The sequence below is a fragment of the Garra rufa genome, chromosome 7 (genome assembly GCF_049309525.1).
Source record: "Garra rufa chromosome 7, GarRuf1.0, whole genome shotgun sequence".
In the NCBI taxonomy this organism is placed as follows: domain Eukaryota; kingdom Metazoa; phylum Chordata; class Actinopteri; order Cypriniformes; family Cyprinidae; genus Garra; species Garra rufa.
The window spans coordinates 25267376-25287783 of NC_133367.1; the positions used below are offsets into that span (position 1 = coordinate 25267376).

Sequence of the window (20408 nt, forward strand, 5' to 3'; positions counted from 1 at the left end):
TACAAGCAAATGTTTTATTTTAACGTGCAAACAGCAGCATACAGTGCAACATAAAAAACTGTATTGACATATAACTTAAATTATCACGCATCAGCAGCGGTTCTGAGAACAGAGAAAATCTGAATGAAAAAAAGAATAATATAAATAGGCCTACACTAAATATGTATAAATTAAATAACTACCTAATTAAGATGACAAAACTAAAACACACTGAATCCTTTTATGCGCTTTGAAGAACTGTACCGGTCTTATTCTTCTTGTCGGACATAAAAATATATAGCAGGCCAGCCAATACCTCAGTGTGCCTAGTTTTTAACATGTCCACATGCTGTACGGATAGGCAGGACCGCTGCCTGTTAACTCTTAGATCCGCGAAAAAAACGCCATCACAAAAACCCTTTCAATTTGCGGTTCGGGACTTCCATCCACTGTCATATGCGTGTGGAGAAGCGCGTGTTTTACAGCGTTCAGCAATAGCCAATCACAGACATGTATGTTGATTCGATTATCACTGTGGCCAATCAGAGGAGGCTATGTTACAATCCACTCACCAACCAAAGTGCCGGTTTCAGTTTTGCTGAAACTACACTTTCACGAACTCTCTTATTAAAACAAAGAAAGTGTTGGCATTATATAAATAAGAGATTAATTGTGCAGTGTAAAGGTTATTTTATTACTTTTTAATAACTTTATGAGATTGCGATGAGCTACTCTAGGATGAGTGATAGCTTTCCAGTGATTGTAGCGGGAGCGCCTATTGTGCACTTTCTAGACTATAATTCATTCAGAATTTGAATACATTCACTCACGGATTCACTCTCTAATAACCCAATATCGCCTCTTGCCATTGAGTTGCATATACTACATCTGTTTACTAAGTAGAGGTGAAGCGAAATATGTCTGTACAGCCACACTGCACGTGTGGACACGCGCGCGTGAGTAAACAGATAACTTACAAATAGCATTATTTCTTTCACCATGCAGCAAACGTTAAAAAAAAAAAAGAATAGAAAAAAACCCTTTTAAACCGTTTAACTGATAGTAATAATCGGTTAAAATTCTTACTGTCGGTTAACGGTTAAACGGTCAATATGAGCATCCCTAATTGCATTCAAAATTACATCAAAATTCCATTATTGCATTAAAAAAAGCATCTTATTGTGCTACTGCATTCAAAATTCCACATTATTGCTCTCAAAATTGCATTAAAATGTCACTATTGCATTAAAAATGCATCTTATTGTGCTACTGCATTCAAAATTACTTAAGTGTCAAAATTGCATTATTGCAGCCACAATTGAGACAAAATTGCAATACTGCATTCAAAATACCATCAAAATGTGATTGTATTTAATTGAAAAGACCATGTTCTTCTTTCTTTCTGAGAAGTGTTTCATTTCATTTCAATTTTAATATAAAGGCATGTTGCATGTCACAGCAGTTAAATCCGTGTCCATCATAATAAATTCCTAATATCAAACCTCTACTAAAACAATTCAGATGACTAAAATATGACTAAAACTAAATGGCATTTTAGTCAAAAGACTATGACTAAGACTAAATCACAATTTGCTGTCAAAATGAACACTGGTGCCATGACTCCAACACCATTTATTTATTTTTATCACCCTTTAAACATTTTACAGCATGGGAACACTACTAATAAATCACCGCTAAAGTCTAGCATTTCAATTCCAACAGTAAAACCTTCCAATAAAGACTCTAATAAAGTTACTCTTGTTTTAAAATGGCAATACTATAATCCAACAAGACCCATTCACAACACAATTGTGCCTTTCTCTTACCATTCACAAATCTGACAGAGCAGATTACCAGAGTCTAGAAGCCGCCCCAGATGATTTTCCTCTTGCTCAAGGGCCTTACGTATGTCCTCTTTAAGGGCTTTATGTATGGCGGTCAGCTCAAAGGTTTCAGCATTCTGTCCTATGCAACAATTTGGAACAGAGTCCAGAATTCAGCTCAAGAAAAGAGATTACGAGTGCGCTGACCCGGCCGAATGCTGTAATCTCAAATTAAAGGCCAGAGACGTCGACCCGTAGCAGCACGATAATCTAATCCTGCTGCAATTATGAGCATCACGATATAAATGCACGACAACTATTTGGCTGTCAGCTTCATGGCTTGCAAAAACGTTCGTGCTGTTTTTCCACTTTGCCTGTTTATTTATCCGGGCAAAGAAGTTTATCGCATTACAAACCCTGTGAGCTGCAGGAGAGACAATATTTCGTGCGAAATCAGATTAGAGTGCAGTGTAAGCGAGGGAGAGAAAGAGGAAAGTAGGGGAAATGAGGCAAATATATGTATTGGCAAAGGTTTAGCAACAACTGAGAATTTTTGCAATTTTTTCAATTCGATTTTGTGGATATGTGGTGGCAGTCTTACCTGAAAGGAAGATATGAGGCATTGGAGCCGGAGATAAGGGCTCTATAGGCTTCCTCTGGTGTTTTCTTTAGGTAAATCACCTGAGATGGGAAACAGATAGAGGAAATGACATTTTAGTGCACCACAAAGCAAGTATTAATTCACTTTAACATCAGTGTTGTTGTTGTTGTTTTAAACTAAAACTATTCAAAATCATTTTTGGTAATTACTGGTCAAATAATTATTTTGCTACTAATTTAGGTAATGTCGTATTTGAAAAAGCTGAAATAAAATCGAAATATTAAATGCAAAACTTAATGAAAATTTAACAATTTATTAAAAAATTGTATACAAATTTCTAAAACTAAAATTGAAATAAAATTAGAGCTATACAGAAACATTTATATTTCTAAATAATATTTAATATATTATAAATAATACATTTAAATATTTTAAAATAAAAATAAATAAAATATACAAATTATATTAAATAAAAATAACAATAACACTTACTAAAATTTAAAAAAAATGAATGAACTGAAAATAAGTATTAAATGACTAAAACTGAAAATTATGGCTATACAGAAACATTTATATTTCTAAATAATATTTAATATATTGTAAATATAGAAAATATATACAATAAATAACTAATAAAAAACACAATAACATAACACTGAAATTAAAATGAAAAATAAACAATTTAAATTAAATTTAGCAAGCATTAAAATGACTAAAACTGAAATGGAAATAAAATGATAGCTATACAGAAATATTTATATTTCTAAATAATATTTAATATTTTGTAAATATATATATATATATATATATATATATATATTATATATATAAAATTAAAAATGTATAAAAATTACAATAACACAACACAATTACAAAAAATAAATAAATAAAATTAATAAAAATTATGACAAACTTTTAATAAATCCTATAATAAAAAGTTTTAAAAGTTTTTTTGGAAAAATATCCTTTAACTTTTGGTAATGTTATTGTAAAGCAGAAATAAAATAAAATTAAATATAAATAATAAATGAAAAACTACTAACAAGTATTAAAATTTCTAAAACTAAAAAGAGCTATACAGAAATATTTTGTATTTTTAAATAATATTTAACATTATAAATATATATTTTTTTAAATTAAAAATATATAAATTATAAAATAAATAAATTAAAATGACAATAACACTAACTAAATTTGAAATGAAAAAAAGAATTAAATGAAAATAAGTATTTAAAATGACTAAAACTGAAAATGATGGCTACACAGATATTTATATTTCGAAATAATATTTAGTATATTGTAAATATAATGAAATCATATATTTAAAAAAAAAGAATCACAATAACAACACTCAAATTAAAATGAAAAATAAGAAAAATTATGAAAATTAGCAAGCATTAAAAATACTAAAACAGAAATAAAACTGTAGCTATACAGAAATATTTAGATTTCGAAATATTTAATATATTGTAAATAATATATAAAATAAAATACATGAAATATTTAAATATTACAATTACAAAAAAAGAAAAAAAAGCCAAACTTTTAATAAACCTTAGAATAGTATAAAATAATACTAAAATAACAATATTCTTTCAATTTAGCCAGAATTTCATCATTTTAGTCTATTTCACTATGCCTGAAATGAAAATAACATTTTAGTTGACAATTGTGTAAAATTACTATTTTACAATTTTTTCTTTTGTCTTTCAGAAAGAACAATTTACACAAATTGGACATCACTACTTCCCAACTACCTATTCATTTTTATCTTTTCTACTATAAAAATAAAATAAAGCCCAACTTTAAGTAAATCCTATAAAGGTATTTCAATAATACTACAATAACAGTTTTAACTTTTTTTTAAAAAAAACATCCTTTAAAGGTAGCAAAAATTATCATTTTAGTCCATTTCATTATGCCTGAAATGAAAATAATATTTTAATTGATAATCTGGCAAAATTACAAGATTTTTTTTTTCTTCTGACTTCCAGAAAGAACAATTTGTACACAAATCGGACATCACCACTTCCCAACTGCCTATTCAGTCTTTTTCCTATCCACTTCTGTCCGTGTTCCTCTTTATCCCATACACAAATGCACTTTCAGGAAAGTGATGTTCGGGCAGAATGTGTCACACAGATGAGATGCTGTGGCTCAGCACAATGGGGCCCTTCTCAAGCTGGGACGACTTGTCACGGCACAGTGTGGCAGTCACACACACGGACGAGTTTCAGCGGTCATCTACTCCCTACATCCACGTCAATCCCTCTTGACATCATGGAAAGAAAGGACTCTATAATAAGAACTCCGCTCACTCCTTCAACATTTTTGTGGCCTGATGTCAGAATGCAGCAGGACTGTGCCAACGCGAAAAAAGAAACGTATGCGAAAGCCCAACACGCATTAAACAGAAAAAAAAAAAGAATTGTAGATCAACTGAAAATGAAAATTATGTAATTCACACACACCAAGTTTCCTCTGAAAGTTATTTTGTCATTGGAAGAAAAATGCTAGTTGCTCTTTTCCACGCAATTCCAAAAAAATGGGTTACATTATGAAATTAAAAGTAATTTTTCACAGAAAATTCTCTATTTGTGAGCAAACCATTCAGACCAGTTTGTGAATTAAACCAATCGACAGAAGGAAACAACATACATTTCTAATTTCAAGATTATTTGTTCTTCAGACATTCCTCTTTTAAAGAAAAGTAGTATCATATTGTTACAAATGGACCCTCATTTGGTTTTTGACCATTGGAAATGTGTACAATTTAACGATTTACCCCTGAAGCCATATTGAGATTCCAATATCTCCGAAATCAAATGATTAAAAATAAAGATGCCAAAAGGGAAAGTTTGTTAAGATCAAATCCAGAAGAAAAGGGTAATCAAAATATAATTATTTTTGTGTTACAGGCCTGCAAACTTTGCAGGAAAAACTTGAAGTGCTCTATCCCTTTCTTTGAATGATCACCATTGGTACAAATTGCAACAAAGATTGCTAAAGTCAACAGATTTTACTAATAGACCTACCAATCTCTGTGTAACAGTAACATTATGATGCTGCCATCTTTTTGAAGTCATTTTTACCCCCCTGTAATTTGACTCTGAATCTCAGGTGAAAATTGCCATTGCCACAAAAAAAAAAAAAAAAAAAAAGTGTATTACTCAGTAAATATTCATCCATGACATTTAATATTTTGGCTTTACTCACTAAACATGTATAACTTTCTACCTCTGGTTGAGTTGAATGACCCACATACCTACTTTTCTTATGCATGTAATGTTCTGTAAATGTTGACTTCTGTAAATAACTACTGTATATTCCAAGAAAAAAGTTTTACTAATTAATCGCACTCAAAACTGCATCAAACCTTCATTATTACACTCAAAAATGCATTACTGCACTCAAAAAATGTGTCAAAATTGCATTAATGCATTCGGAATTGCATTACTGCACTCAAAAAATGTGTCAAAATTGCATTATTGCATTCGGAATTGCATTACTGCAGTCAAAAAATGCATCAAAATTGCATTATTGAACTCAGTTGAGACAAAAGTGCACTGCATTCAAAAATTTGTCAAAATCTGCAGTCAAAATGTCATTATTGCATTCGGATTTGCATTAATGAACTCAAAATTGCATTATTGCACTCAAATTTGTCAATTTCATTATTGCACTCAAATTTGAATCAAAATTTCATTGCACTCAAAATTGAGTCAAAACTGCATTAATGCACTCAAAAGAGTCAAAATTTCATTACTGCACTCAAAAAATGCGTAAAAATTACATCATTGCACTCAATTGCATTCAAAAATTTTAGTCAAAATCTAGTCAAAATGTCATTGCATTCAAAATTACAATGAAATCGCATTATTATGCTCAAAATTGTATTATTGCATTTAAATTTGTATCAAAATTGCATTATTGCACTCAAAATTGAGTTAAAACTGAATTATTGCTACTCAACTGCAGATGTAGATAATATTTTGTTAACCCTGTATGTAAAAAGAAAATTGCAGGTATTTTTCCAATTTAAAAAATAAATAAATAAAAAAAAACTGCATCATTGCACTTAAAATGGAGTCAAAATTGCATTATTTTTGAATGTAATAAAATTATTTCAATAATGTAAAATTCTGGTAAATAGTTGAGTTTTGTGAACTAAACCAATCGATTCACTTAAAAAAAAAAAACTTAACAGAATGATTCATTCACAAAACTGACATACCTATAACTAGGGCTGGGCGATTAATCGAAAAGTAATCGAAATCGACATTCAGAACCTATAATCGTTCAAATTTTTCCAGGTAGATTATTTTGATTACTTTCCCTTTAAAAACACTGCCGCGTGTGGAGTCACAGGACGCCGCTCCGTTACGTTACGTTATTCTGCCACCATGTCGATGGAGAGCTTAAACAGTATTTATACAGTAAAAAGTATTTACATAATTTTATTTAGAAGAGATAGCGCTTCTTTTCTACTTTTAATATGAAAAACATTGAAAATTATTCATTTTGTTTCCAAAAGTGCAAGTTATTTATTTTTCACAAATTTAAGAAAAATGTGACTTTTTGTTTTAATTTCAGTTGTTCAACATTGATGTTCAATAAATAATCATAGACAGTTGATAGTGTGTGTGTTTCCTTCAATTATTTTAAAATCAAGTAACGCACCCTTCATTCAAAAATCTCTCACTCGTAATATGTGCGCATATTTACTGTACAAAACTTGTCAGTGAACTATGAGGGCAAAAAAATAAATATTATATAAATATTATATAAATATAATTTATTAATAAATAAAATAATCATTCATTAATCGTAATCGAGTTAAAATGTTCAATTAATCGAGATTTTGATTTTAGGCCAAATTGCCCAGCCCTACCTACAACTTTTCCGTAAATAATGACTTCTGTAAATAATAGGGCTGGGTATTGTGACCAATTCGGCAATTCGATTCGATTCTTATTTTTATGGTTTCGATTCGATTCGATTCCGATTCCGATTCGATTCGATATCGATTAGCTATCAATATTTCATTTAAAATGTTAGTTTTGCAGACATGGGATCCATATTTTGATATAAATGCTGGTAACTGAAACTCTCCTACTTAAGTTTATTACTGAAATACACATCTACATTAATAGTAGTGTGCCCACAGTTGTTTATTTTAAACAACTTTTATTTTAAATGAACACTGCAACAAGAAGTCATAAATATGTGCATCCATTGTACACCATGTAAACAAACTGCAAAATGCACATTACTGTAAAAAAAAATAAAAAGACTATAAATGTGCAACAGTGAAATATATTAAGAACTTCAAACATGTTTAAGAAATAAAACATTTTTCTAAATTCAAAACGTTCAAAACAGGCCCATCATAAAGCCCTTGTCTGCGTATACAAAGCATTCTAACTGTCCATAAAACTAACAGTTCTTAACTACAGCCTTATCATTTTAGATCACCAGATTTTTCTGCAAAAAAAAAAGCAGCTGATCAACATGTTCTGATAGCTCCTTTGCGCTTTGATTAGATCACCAGCAGTTGAGAAAACTCTCTCAGCAGGAACACTAGTGACGCCTTCAGGACGAGAGGTGAATATTCAGATCCTCTTACGTGAAGCACGCGCTTTAAGAATCGATTCGGGATTTCCCGAATCGATATCGATGTGTTAAACTGAAGATCGATTAAAATCGGAGAATCGATATTTTTTACCCAGCCCTAGTAAATAACTACTGTATATTCCAGGAAAATACTGTAAATCAAACTTAAAACTTTCAAAATGTTCAAAATTTCATTATTGCATTCAAAATTGTCAAAATAGCAATACTGCACTCAAAATTGTGTAATTGCAACCATTATAAACAACAGAAACGCCAAACCTAAACAAATTTACAAAACAAAACAAGCCTAAATGAAACTAAAACTATGTGGGAAATGTGCTATGCAAATAAACTCTCTAATTCACCACGGATCCAAATGTGTTTTGCATTATTTTAGTCTTTAAAAAATATTCCAGAAAATACGTATAAAAATGTATCTTACAATTTCAGAAGATGTGGAATATAGTCAAAGTCACATGGGCCATTTGACAATACTTTCTGGTGCATTTGCATCCTCTATGAAACCTTAATGAGCCTCAGTCCCCACTCATTGTAATTGACCCTTGAAGTTTGATTGACAGGCGATCTGACCAATCATAATTGCCAATCTGCCATTTTGTCCGATAAACGAACCAGACAGGAGAGTCGATTAACATCTGTGGACTTAAACTTGAAAAACGGGGTGTATTGACATCATTCCATGGTTGAAACAATATACTTTCTGATGTTCGTTCATGTTTATTTTGTGCTATAACTAGTAAAAAGTTTTGCAAAGGGTCAAATTCATGGAAAAGAGCAACCCACACTCTCTTCAAAATATCTTTTTTGTTGTTCTACAGAAAAACGTTATACAGATTTGAAACAACGCAAATAATATCTTTTTAAGATCTCCAGTACTTGACCCTCACACTAGCTCATGTTTTGTTTTTGAAGGCTGTGTCTGTTCTGCAGGAGGCCTGGGCTTTATCATTTGTGCATGAGCTCATGAAATATGTACCGGCCGAACAATTAGCTGAAAAGTTCGGCAGATTAAGTTCAGTCCCGTGAGAAGGGTCGGCGCTTGTTTGTTTGTGTTGCGCCCTACTGTCCCATGTGACTCCGATGGAAGATCTTGGCCCAGCTGTTCAGCCAGTACAAATAATCTCCTTTTATCATATGATAAAACTGGGTCGTCTACTGCAGGGCAGATCAGCAGCAAACATCTGCGCTTGCCAGAGGAGAACATCTCACACAAGCCTGGATCAATAAAAACCTACTTACAGAAGATTGCACTGCAAGTACAGATACACTGAATGCATGTCTACGCACGCAAAGAGTGACGGGCAAGATCATGCAGAGCACAAAAAGGGTTATATGCAAATTTGGAGATGATTACATTGGTGTATAAGAGAATTATTTAAAACGCAAGTTCATCTTGAGGACTTTATTGAGTCTATAGGAAAGAATCCACGTGATTCGATGGCCGTCTCCAGAGGTTGGGTTTTTGAAGGTAGCTAAAATGAGTTTCCATTTAAGACGACTAAATTAAGACCGGGATCAAGGTTCAAAGTAAATTTAGACTGGTAGGGTAAATGTAAGCATTCCTAGTAGACCGATTTTGAGAAAGTACACCAAATTTGAGGGATATTTGCTTTGATTAGAATTGAAAAGATAAAGAAAGCCCTTATTTACTGTATTCTTTGTCAGGTTTTTGTGTGAGGTTTTCCTTATCTTTTGAATCAAACTTAGTGTCAAATTATGTAATTTTATAAAAGTTTTATTTACATTTCTCCCCAAAATACCCTTACTAAACTTGTTTTATCCCACTTGTAAAATGTTTGATTTTGTTTTTCAAATTATCCAATTATTATGAAAGTAGATTTATGTAAGATCATGAATTCTGAGAGTTCACACTGAATTAATATTGTGCAAAAATAAAATCTGATATGCACATGATATAAAAGTGGCTCAGACCAGAGTTAAAAACTTCTGATTTAGTGTACACAACTGGTCAAATGTTTAAAATAATTAGGGTTTTTCTAATGTTTTTGAAATTACTCTGATATTCCCACCAAAGCCGCATTTATTGTATTAAAAATACAGCAAAAACAGTAATATTGTGAAATATTACAATTAAAAAAAAAATACTATTTTCTATTTAAAAGTATATTAAAATGTAATTTATTCCTGTGATGCAAAACTGAATTTTCAGTAGCCATTACTCTGCCACATGATCACTGAGAAATAATTTTAATATGTTGAGCATTAGAGGCATCTTTCAAAAACATTTAAGGGTGTACTCTAGGGCTGGGCGATATGGGCAAAAATTCATATCTCGGTATTTTTAGGAGGAATGACGGTATACGATATATATCCGGTATTTTTCCATAAATGGTTACTTAAGAGTCAAAGCCTTTATTAAAACTTTATTAAACAGTTTTTGAGCAAAATATAATTAAAACACGGGGGTTTCCCTCCCTGTTTACAAATAAACAGCTGCACAAAATCTTTGATAAATAAAATACAGTGCAGGTTGTTTCTCCTGCTTAACACTATAAGCTGCACAACATATTTCAAATTATGAAAAAAAATAGAAATGAAAAAAAAAATAAATAGACCAGGGGTCTTCAACTAAAACGGCTCGAGGTCCAGTAATGAACCCTGCTCACCAGCCGAGGTCCGGACAATTATAAATTAAAAAACAATTTATGTTTTTTGCGAGACCAGGTTATCTGCAGCATATTTTATCTTAAATTCTAGACATTTGAATACCTTTTTAAAGACCTGAACAAAAATAAATAAATAAATAAATAAAATGACTGTAAAAAGCTTGATTTACAATTCAGATGCAGGTTTCACAAAACAAAAAAGATTTCTTAAATGATAAACTTCACATTCCAGCCTTCAAGAGTCAAAAGTATCAATTCTTAAATAAATTTAAACAAACATTGTCAATCAAGTATTATATTAACAAATGCACATATTTTACTGCCTTAATTGTTTAAATTTGTATAACACATGATCTTGTCGATCCATCAGTTCACATGTACAACTCTACGTGTTTGCTGCTTAAAACCATGGATTGTTTTTTTTTTTTACATTAATCTTTTTGACAACAGCCGACATACGAGCTGATTAAAAATGTCAGATCATTGCCTTCCAGCAGGAGGCGCTGTCAGAATGGCACAAAAAACAGCTCCGAACGTGAAATGTGCAGCGCTCATATTTATATAATGTCAAATTTATATTATGCCTTATAAAGTTTCATCGCAATTCTTGCCTTTTAGTCCCCAATTTAAGACGACCTGAAATCATAATTAAGACTTTCTTAACCCTTACAATACTGCAGTCATCAATGAAAATGAGAGCTTTATTTTAAACACCGACTTTCAAAAACAACCCCCCTTTCCTACACAAAATACGTTTCTTTTAATGTTTTCCCCACTGTGTTCGGCGCACAAGAGAAATATTAGGGAAGTAAATGATTGTGTAATATCAGCATATGAAGTATATTCGTCTATCATTGTCTCTGAGAAAATGTGCACGTCGGATGCTGAAAGAGCTGTTTTTACTTTCGCTTTATAGGCTGTTGCTCAGTTTTCACGTTGCTTGTGTGATATCCATTGGCTCACCTTCATGGTTTAAAACATAAATATGTATAAACATACAGTATAAAAAGATATATTTACAATATTTTGCGATTTAACCCCAAAATAATGCATTTACATCAACGTTTTTCACTCACAGTTGACGACCCCGGGGCTAGACCATAAATCGGCTGTTAGTACGAAATGAGTCACTTTTGCAAGCCGCTCGGAAAGCTTCCCTCTGACCTCACTGTACATTTGCGGCAGAGCTTCTGATGCAAAGTACTTGCGATTGTAGCTCGTATCTTGGGTCAATGCTTTTTAGCGGCGTTTTAAAGCCCTCGTTTTCACGCAGAACGCGCACGCGCCATATCGATATGAACGATATTGGATAATCCCGTATCGCGTTGGGGAATCATATCGATATATCCCCAGAACTCGATATACCGCCCAGCCCTAGTGTACTCACACTAGGCAGTTTGAACCGTGCCCGAGTGCGTTTGACCACCAAAGCGCGGTTCGTTTGACTAGTGCGAGTGCTCCGAACCGTGCCCGGACGTGGCTCGTTTAGCCGTCCCTGGCCCGCTTGGAAGAGGAGGTTGCAAAGTCATTGCTGCACTTCAGCTGGTAATTGAAAACCTCCTCAGACGAGCAGCACGATTGCGTGAAAATTGTTGTGCCACAAAGGCGATAGACCCGTTTAACAATATGAGAGGGCTGTGGACCACCGCGGACCAAACGATTTAAAATAACTATCCACAAAGTAGGGCTGGGCGATATGGCCTAAAAATAAAATCCCCGATTTTTTCCCAAAAAATCCGATTTACGATTTAAATCGATTTTTCCCCCCTACTTCTTTTAGCATGTAAAGAATCCCCAGCTTTTCCACAATATAAATGGGCACCATATATTTTGCAATATACATAGCAACTGCATCAGTGCTTTCCACCAAGCCCCATTCTTATCATACCAGACACAGTAAATGTTTGTAAGACAAATAAATATGAGACGGGAGGAAAATATATATTGCCATGCTTTTCTCTTGCACTTATATCCTATACAAAAATATACAATTTTGAACACAGAAATATTAAATGATTTAAATAACTGAAACGATCTGCCAGCAGGTGGTGGTAAGACACTGATTTAATTACTGAATCATATTCATTTGATTCGTTCGAACGGATGGTTCATTCAAGAATAAAGCAAGTGACTCTTAATGAACGGGAAATTGAATCATTTCACTAGATTCGTTTAAAAACGCACGTTCATTCATAAACGAAACACCGCTGTGTTTGAGTGGAGATGCGCGGCGGCTCAGCTGTGACTTGTTTCAGACCACTTTTGACGACGAAATAGAGCAAAATCAGGCAATAGTGTTATAGTCAGACAATGTAAGTCACTTAATAATAACTTCGTTTATTTAACTGTTGTAATAAATCAATATCTCCCTTAAAAAAAACTCCATTAAAAATGATTAAAAGCTATCACTCATCTTAGTTCGCAATCTCACAAAGCTCTATTATAATAAACGAAGCTACTGCCCATTCAGTCTCTTATTTACTCTCTCTACACTTGAGGTACATTTGTCAACGTGCAAAACACATAGAAACCTTTGAAGCTCCACTCAGCGCAAATACAAATATGCTGGTCGGGTCAGTCGCACATGGTGCTCCTAAATATTTTTTCATAGTCGCACGTAGTAGTTTCTTTTTGCCCTTGAACGGCGGGTCGCACCATTGAGAAACTAGGTCGCACTCTAGAGCCCTGATATGCAAATAATTCGCCATTGTCTTCAATCATCTCTCTACTCTGTTTATGTGGTAAGCTAACTTGCTAGCAAGCAGCTAATCATGTCCCCTGACTCGCGTTATTTTACCAGAACGCGTTGTTTTCCGTTCTGAATACATATATTTTTTTATTTAAAAAAAATTGCGATACCTCGATTTAATAAAAAATTAAATCGTCTTAAAACGTGAATTCGAATCAATCGAAAAATTGAAAGAAATGCCCAGCCCTACCACAAAGTAAACTATTTCGCGTTCAGCGCGAGCGTTGCTCTTCCTGTTTATCCTGAAACCATCGCAACATAATGACGTAAGCGTGTTCCAGCACGAATGCTGAAAACCTATGTGAGTGCAGGCCAGAGGGGGAGTGGGGAGGGGGGACAATCGTACTCGGGCCCGGTTCAGGGAAACCGTGCCTAGTGTGAGTACACCCTAAAAATCATAATTACAAACTTTTGACCGACAGTGTAAATACAGCATTTTATTGACTTATTTTATTTATTATTTATTTTTTGCAAAATAAGAAATTTACTACCAGCCAAAAGTTTTCAAACAGTAAGATTTTTAATGTTTTTAAAGAAGTCTCTTCTGCCCACCAAGTCTGCATTTATTTGATCCAAGATACAGCAAAAGCAGTAATATTGTGAAATATTTTTATGATTTAAAATAACTTCTTTCTATTTGAATAGATTTTAAAATGCAATTTATTCCTGAGAAAAAAGTTATAGAAATGAATACTTTTATTTTGCAAGGATGCTTTAAATTGATCAAAAGTGATGATAAAGACAGTTACAATGTTACAAAAGATTTCCATTTCAGATAAATTATGTTCTACTGAACGTTCTATTTATCAAAGAAACCTGAAAAAAAAAAATCTACTCAGTTGTTTTCAACATATTAACAAAAGTTTTTTGAGCATCAAATCAGAATATTAGAATGATTTCTGAAAGATCATGTGACTGGTGTAATGATGCTAAAAATTCAGCTTTGAAATCACAGAAATAAATTACATTTTAAAATATATTCAAATAGAAAACCGTTATTTTAAATAATAAAAATATTTTAAAAATTTTCTGTTTTTGCTGTATCAAATAAATCCAGGGTTGGTGAGCAGAAGAGACTTCTTTAAAAAAAATCTTACTGTTCAAAAACTTTTGACTGGTAGTGTATATGAAAACCAAAGCCATTCAAAAAATTGGATTGCTGAGTCGCAGCTACAAACATCCAACACAGCATTTATGTTGGCATGCGGCCATTGCATCACAGTCCAAAATCAGATTATACAAAAAGCCAGATTATAACTCATCATGGCCCTCATCCAATGGAAAGCAAGGGAACATCAGATTTCCCCTCATACCCAGAATTAGAAAAAGGATGCTGATATTGTATAACACCCCCACCCTTTTTGGTTCCCTAATATTTTAAATTGCAGTTCTAGTAAGAATACGTCAACATTAGCTTCTTTGAAGGAAACTGGAGAGGCTTCTCTCATACCACTTCCTCTCCAAGTAGGCATTTAGGACTCATCAATATTCATAAGGACAGAAGTGTTCTTATCTCCCAGAGCTTATCTCATAGCGTGAGACAGTAGCTGCTTTGTCAGTACAAATCAGCACAAATAAACTTGAGCACATATGCGTGCTATTAAAAAGAAGATTATTTGTAGTACAAGTTTTGAAGATTATGGAAAAGAATTGGTGCCATGACCCGGACTTATCCGAATGGTACACTGACCCACATTACAGCTGGCACCTGTGCTTTTGACAAAGTCAACAGTGCCATCTGAGCAATAAATCTGCCCAGACCGTCCTTCCTTGAGAGCGCCAGGAACAGGAAGAGTGGAGATGTCCAATGGCGCAATCAGCTGGCAAGGCTCATACGGTCATCGTGTTTCACAAGGGCCGCTGTGTACATGGTGGTCTAGATGAATGAATGCAGTGGAACAGGACAAACTGGCACGCGAGCCAGTCAAGGACATAGTTATTGTGCCGCTACGACGCGGGGGACGTACCAGTCAGTCAGCACTCTGCTGCAGTCTCCGAGGGGGAGTCTGGCAAACATCCGAGAAGACTTTGTACGACAAATGAATTTGCTGATGTGGGAGGACTGTTGGTTTTGATGGAAAGACCTGAGTGGCTAATTTGCAGGGCCATGACAGATTCTGCCCTGGATGTGAATCCTTGAGACCGTTGAAAGCAATTAACAGCAGTGACAGAGCAAGACAGAAGGACAAACGGAAGTGGGATACTCACAGCATAAGCACCGATGAGCACAGCAGCGTTAGCCCTTTTGCGCTGGTCGAAGCTGGTGTAGTGCACAATCCGTTTTCTGGTCAGTGTAAACGACTGGAAAGAGAAACAAATGCATTAAATTGCAATCAGAGTTTGAGAATACATTTTAAAAATGCAATTTGTTTTGGATAGCCGTTTTGGATAATTGTAGTTTTTATTCCATTTTATTGAAAATTGAACCCGTACGTAGTTTTAGTATTTTAACTTTCCTTTTGAACAAAAATATCAACTGGTATTTTAAAGAAAAAACCTAATTTGAGGGGAAAAAAACTGCATTAGTGACCAAAACGCAAAATGATATTCTAAAACCATGCTGACAGACTCTTTTTTTTGCACTAAACTTTATTATTATATATTATTTTAACAAACACCAAGTTTAGCCAACAAAACATAAATGATTTAAGTTAAAGAAATTAAAATACAAATGTTACATTTTGAAATTTAAGTAGCTTTTTCAAGAAATTGTCCTGCAAAATGTTGCATTATACAATTTACATCAATTTGCATCAAATCGGAACACCAAGTTCAGTCAATAAAAACTATATAATTATAAATTTTTAAAGGATGTTTTTTCCGTTAAGTGAAATTTTAATTTAATTTTTTATTTTTCAAAAATATTTTATTTATTTATAATTATTGATTTATTTTTTGTTCTATTTTTTGATTATTTTAAATTTAATTTAAAAAAATATATATTTTTAAAAAATATTTAAAAAAAAAATTTTTCTCATTCATTTGATCTTATTTTAGTTTATATGAGAAATTTTAATTTAATTTTTTATTTTTCACAAATTATTTTATTTTATTGTTATTTATTTATAATTATTGATTTATTTTTTGCTTCATTTAATAGGAAAGTAGCAAATATTTTTATTGCATTCTACATTTATATAGAATATTTATTTTCCTGAAGTGACATTTTATTTTTTATTTTATCTTATTTGACTATATTTTATATATTTTTTTACTACAATTATATTTTATATAATTAAACATTTTTAAAAGATGTTCTAAGCAAAAAACTGACTTAATTTTGACTTCTTGTTTTTGAAAACAAGAAAATTATTTTTACTCGTCTGGCTGGAAACAAGACAAAAAAAACTAAGTAAGAAAAACATTTTTTGCTGTGAAAAGCTTTTCTTTTTAACACTCTATTTGTTTTGCAATTATAGTTTTCAACAATCTTTCAAAATGTTAGAACATTTGCACAATCTTTCAAAATGTTAGAACATTTGCATAGTTAAACGGTTCAACTGTTAAACTTATTATTTTTATCAAAATAAACAAATAGCACAAATGCAATCAATCAATAAATTTGGTTTTCATTAAAATAGAAACATTTTACAAGAATTGGAAATTGTATCAAGTGTTTAAAGAAACTCCAATAAAGTTGCTTTGAATTTCTTTAAAATGCTATTTTAACAAAACCTAAATTTGCAATTAATCACTGCATCAAACTTTAATGAAGCATTTTAACATGAAGGGGAAAAGTACGGCAACAATCATTAAACTTGTTGGTTTGTCTTGATTAAACATTAAAATTATGGTTAATGTAAAAACCACTCCAAACCCATTTACAGTTAACATGACTGGTTAGATGTTTGGGAAACATGTTATGAGAATCTCATAAACGAATATCTCAGTATCAACCAATTACACACATCTAACAAACACCATTTTTCTGCTTAAACTAGCTTGAGGTGTTTTCTGAATGACTCGATTTAATGTATTTGACATGAGGGAATTTGGAGGCAGATGTTTTACCATCTGCCCCAGCTGCTGTAGGTGAGCTGAAATGTGTGCGCAAGAGAGGCAGCATGTAGCTGCTAAAAGGCAACTCATGCACAGACACACGCCAAAAGCTTCAGAGTAATCTGTGCTGGAGCCGAGCTGAACTGAAAAGCCCTCAAAGCATCTGTTCCTGTGTTGCTCCACATGCTGCAGAGTAAAGATTTGGCTGGGGTGGCATAACAGTGAAATCAAACTGCCGGCACAACAAATGAGAATTCAAACTTGTCCACCTACAATCTGCCCCCATAGAAAAGGCCAAACTAAAGAAAGGAATTTTCCAAAGCTCTCTAAACTGGAGGATATTTGCTGCCTTTACAACATTTTGGAAAGTCATAGTAACAGGGTTGAAACCTTTTATTTTTCCAATGATAAACACAGTAATATTAAATGTCAACTAGCTTGGAAAGAGAAGGTGTACAGGTGATCTTTTCTTATAGAGTATATAGTAACAATATAGCATAGCAAAAGAAACAGGGTTGAACCCTTTTATCTTTCCAAGGTGAATCAATAAGCACAGCAATACTAAATTTCAACCAGTTTGGAAAGTGAAGATCTAGGTCTTCTTTTCTCATTAGTTTATAGTAACAGAGTTGAACCAGTATATATTCAAAATGAATCAATAAGCAAAACGATATTGAATGTCAGCTTGTTTGGAAAGTAAAGACCTAAAGGCCATATTTTCACATTAAGTCACTGTAACAGAGTTGAACTGTTTTATCCTTCCAAAATGAATCAATAAGCAAAATAATATTGAATGTCAAATTGTTTGGAAAGTGAAGATATAGAGGTCATCTTTTCTCATTAGGTCATAGTTTAACCACTTTCTCTTTTCGAAATGAATCAATAAATAAAAAAAGTTAAACTATTTTATCTTTCCAAAATGAATCAACAAGCAAAACAATACTGAATGTCAATTAGTTTGGAAAGTGGTGATCTAGAGATCATCTTTTCTCATAAAAGTATAGCAAAAGAGAGTTGAAATGCTTTATCTTTCCAAAATTATTAAGAAAAACTTTACTGAATGTCAACTTGATTAGTAAGTGAAGATGAAGAGGTCATCTTTTATCATAAAGTCACTGTAACAGAGTTGAACTGTTTTATCCTTCCAAAATGAATCAATAAGCAAAATAATACTGAATGTCAAATTGTTTGGAAAGTGAAGATCTAGAGGTCATCTTTTGTCATTAGGTCATCGTAACAGAGTTGAACCATTTTATCTTTTCAAACTGAATCAATAAGCAAAACAATACTGAATGTCAGCTTGTTTGGGAAGTGACGGTCTACAGATAATCTTCTCATAAAGTCTCTGTAAGAATTGAACTATTTTATCTTTCCAAAATGATTCAATAAGTAAAAAAAAATAAATATCAACTTGTTTGAAAAGTGAAGATCTAGAGGTAATCTTTTCTCATAAATTCATAGAAACAGTATTGATCCATTTTATCTTTTCAAACTAAATCAATAAGCAAAACAATATTGAATATCCATTTGTTGAACCATTTTATCTTTTTTAAAATGGATCTATAAGCAAAACAGTACTTATTGTCAATTAGTTTGAAAAGTGAAGAAGATCTAGAGTTAATCTTCAAGTCATTATTAGAGTTTAACAATTTTGTCTTTCCAAAATGAATCAACATGCAAAACAACACTTGATGTCAATTAGTTTGGAAAGTGGTTATCTAGAGATAGTCTTTTCCCATAAAATTATAGTAACAGAGTTGAACTGTTTTATCTTTCCAAATTGAATCAAAAACATTACTGAATGTCAACTAGTTTATTAAGTGAAGATGTAGAGGTAATCTTTTGCCACTTAGTCACAGTAACAGGGTTGAACCCATGTATCTTTCCAAAATAATTCGATAAGCAAAACAGTACTTAACATAAATTTGTTTGCAAAGTGAAGATCTAGAGGTCATCTTTTCCTAAAGTCGTAGCAAAAGAGATCAACCATTTCATCTTTTCAAAATGAATCTATAAGCAAACAGTACTTAACCTCAATTACTTTGGAGAGTGAAAGTCTAGAGGTATTCTTTTCTCATAAAGTTATAGTAACAGAGTTTAACGTTTTTCTCTTTCCAAAATGAATTAAGCAAAAAAATGCTGTATTTCAACTAGTTTGGAAAGTGAAGATGTAGAGGTCATCTTTTGTAATAAGGTCATAGTAACAGAGGTGAACTATTATATCTTTTCAAAATGAATCTATAAGCAAACAGTACTTAATCTCAACTACTTTGGAAAGTGAAAGTCTAGAGGTATTCTTTTCTCATAAAGTCATAGTAACAGAGTTGAACGTTTTTCTCTTTCCAAAATGAATTAATAAGCAAAACAATACTGAATTTCAACTAGTTTGGAAAGTGAAGATGTAGAGGTCATCTTTCGTCATCGAGTCACAGTAACAGGACTGAACCCATTTATCTTTCCAAGGTAACTCAATAAGCAAAACAATATTGAATATCAACTAGTTCGGAAACTCAAGATCCTTTCCTTTCTCTAGCCATCCACAGCTCACCTCTTCTGACAGAGGCAAAGTAAACAGGGTTGAACCTATTTTTACTTTCCAGGCAAATCAATAAGCAAAACAAGGTTAAAAATCACTCATAAAGTTAATTTTCATTTAAAACAGCAACATCCACATGCAGGAAGTGGTTATGCTAGTGAGGGGAGGAAATCTCTGTCCAATTTTAGCTTAAAAAAACAATCTCAAGATTGACAGTGTTTTTAATCAGATTGTGCTTCAAAAACACCAACTTGAGATTGCACAAGCTCCGCTCAGCAATGCTAGAAAGCTGATCTTATGATAACCAGATACTACCCAAGCTTCCTTTCTTGCTGTTTGGTTCCTCCAGCCTACAACCAATCATGCAGGCCCAAACCGGTGAGGTTAGAGAAAAAAAAAAAAAAAAAAAAAAAAGTCATCTCTACGGCAACAACTTGTAAATTTTAAACAGGCGGGGACA

At 32.6% G+C, this 20408-nt stretch overlaps 1 protein-coding gene across 1 annotated transcript in view; it reads right to left on the reverse strand.

Moving 5' to 3' along the window:
• cdc14ab (cell division cycle 14Ab) overlaps nt 1–20408 on the reverse strand; it is a 75659-nt gene that overhangs the window by 43576 nt on the left and 11675 nt on the right. The window contains exons 4-5 of the mRNA XM_073843625.1: nt 15622–15714; nt 2404–2483 (exon numbers count right to left, since the gene is read on the reverse strand). Coding sequence (XP_073699726.1) covers nt 2404–2483; nt 15622–15714 — 173 coding nt within the window. The remainder of the gene's footprint in view (nt 1–2403; nt 2484–15621; nt 15715–20408) is intronic.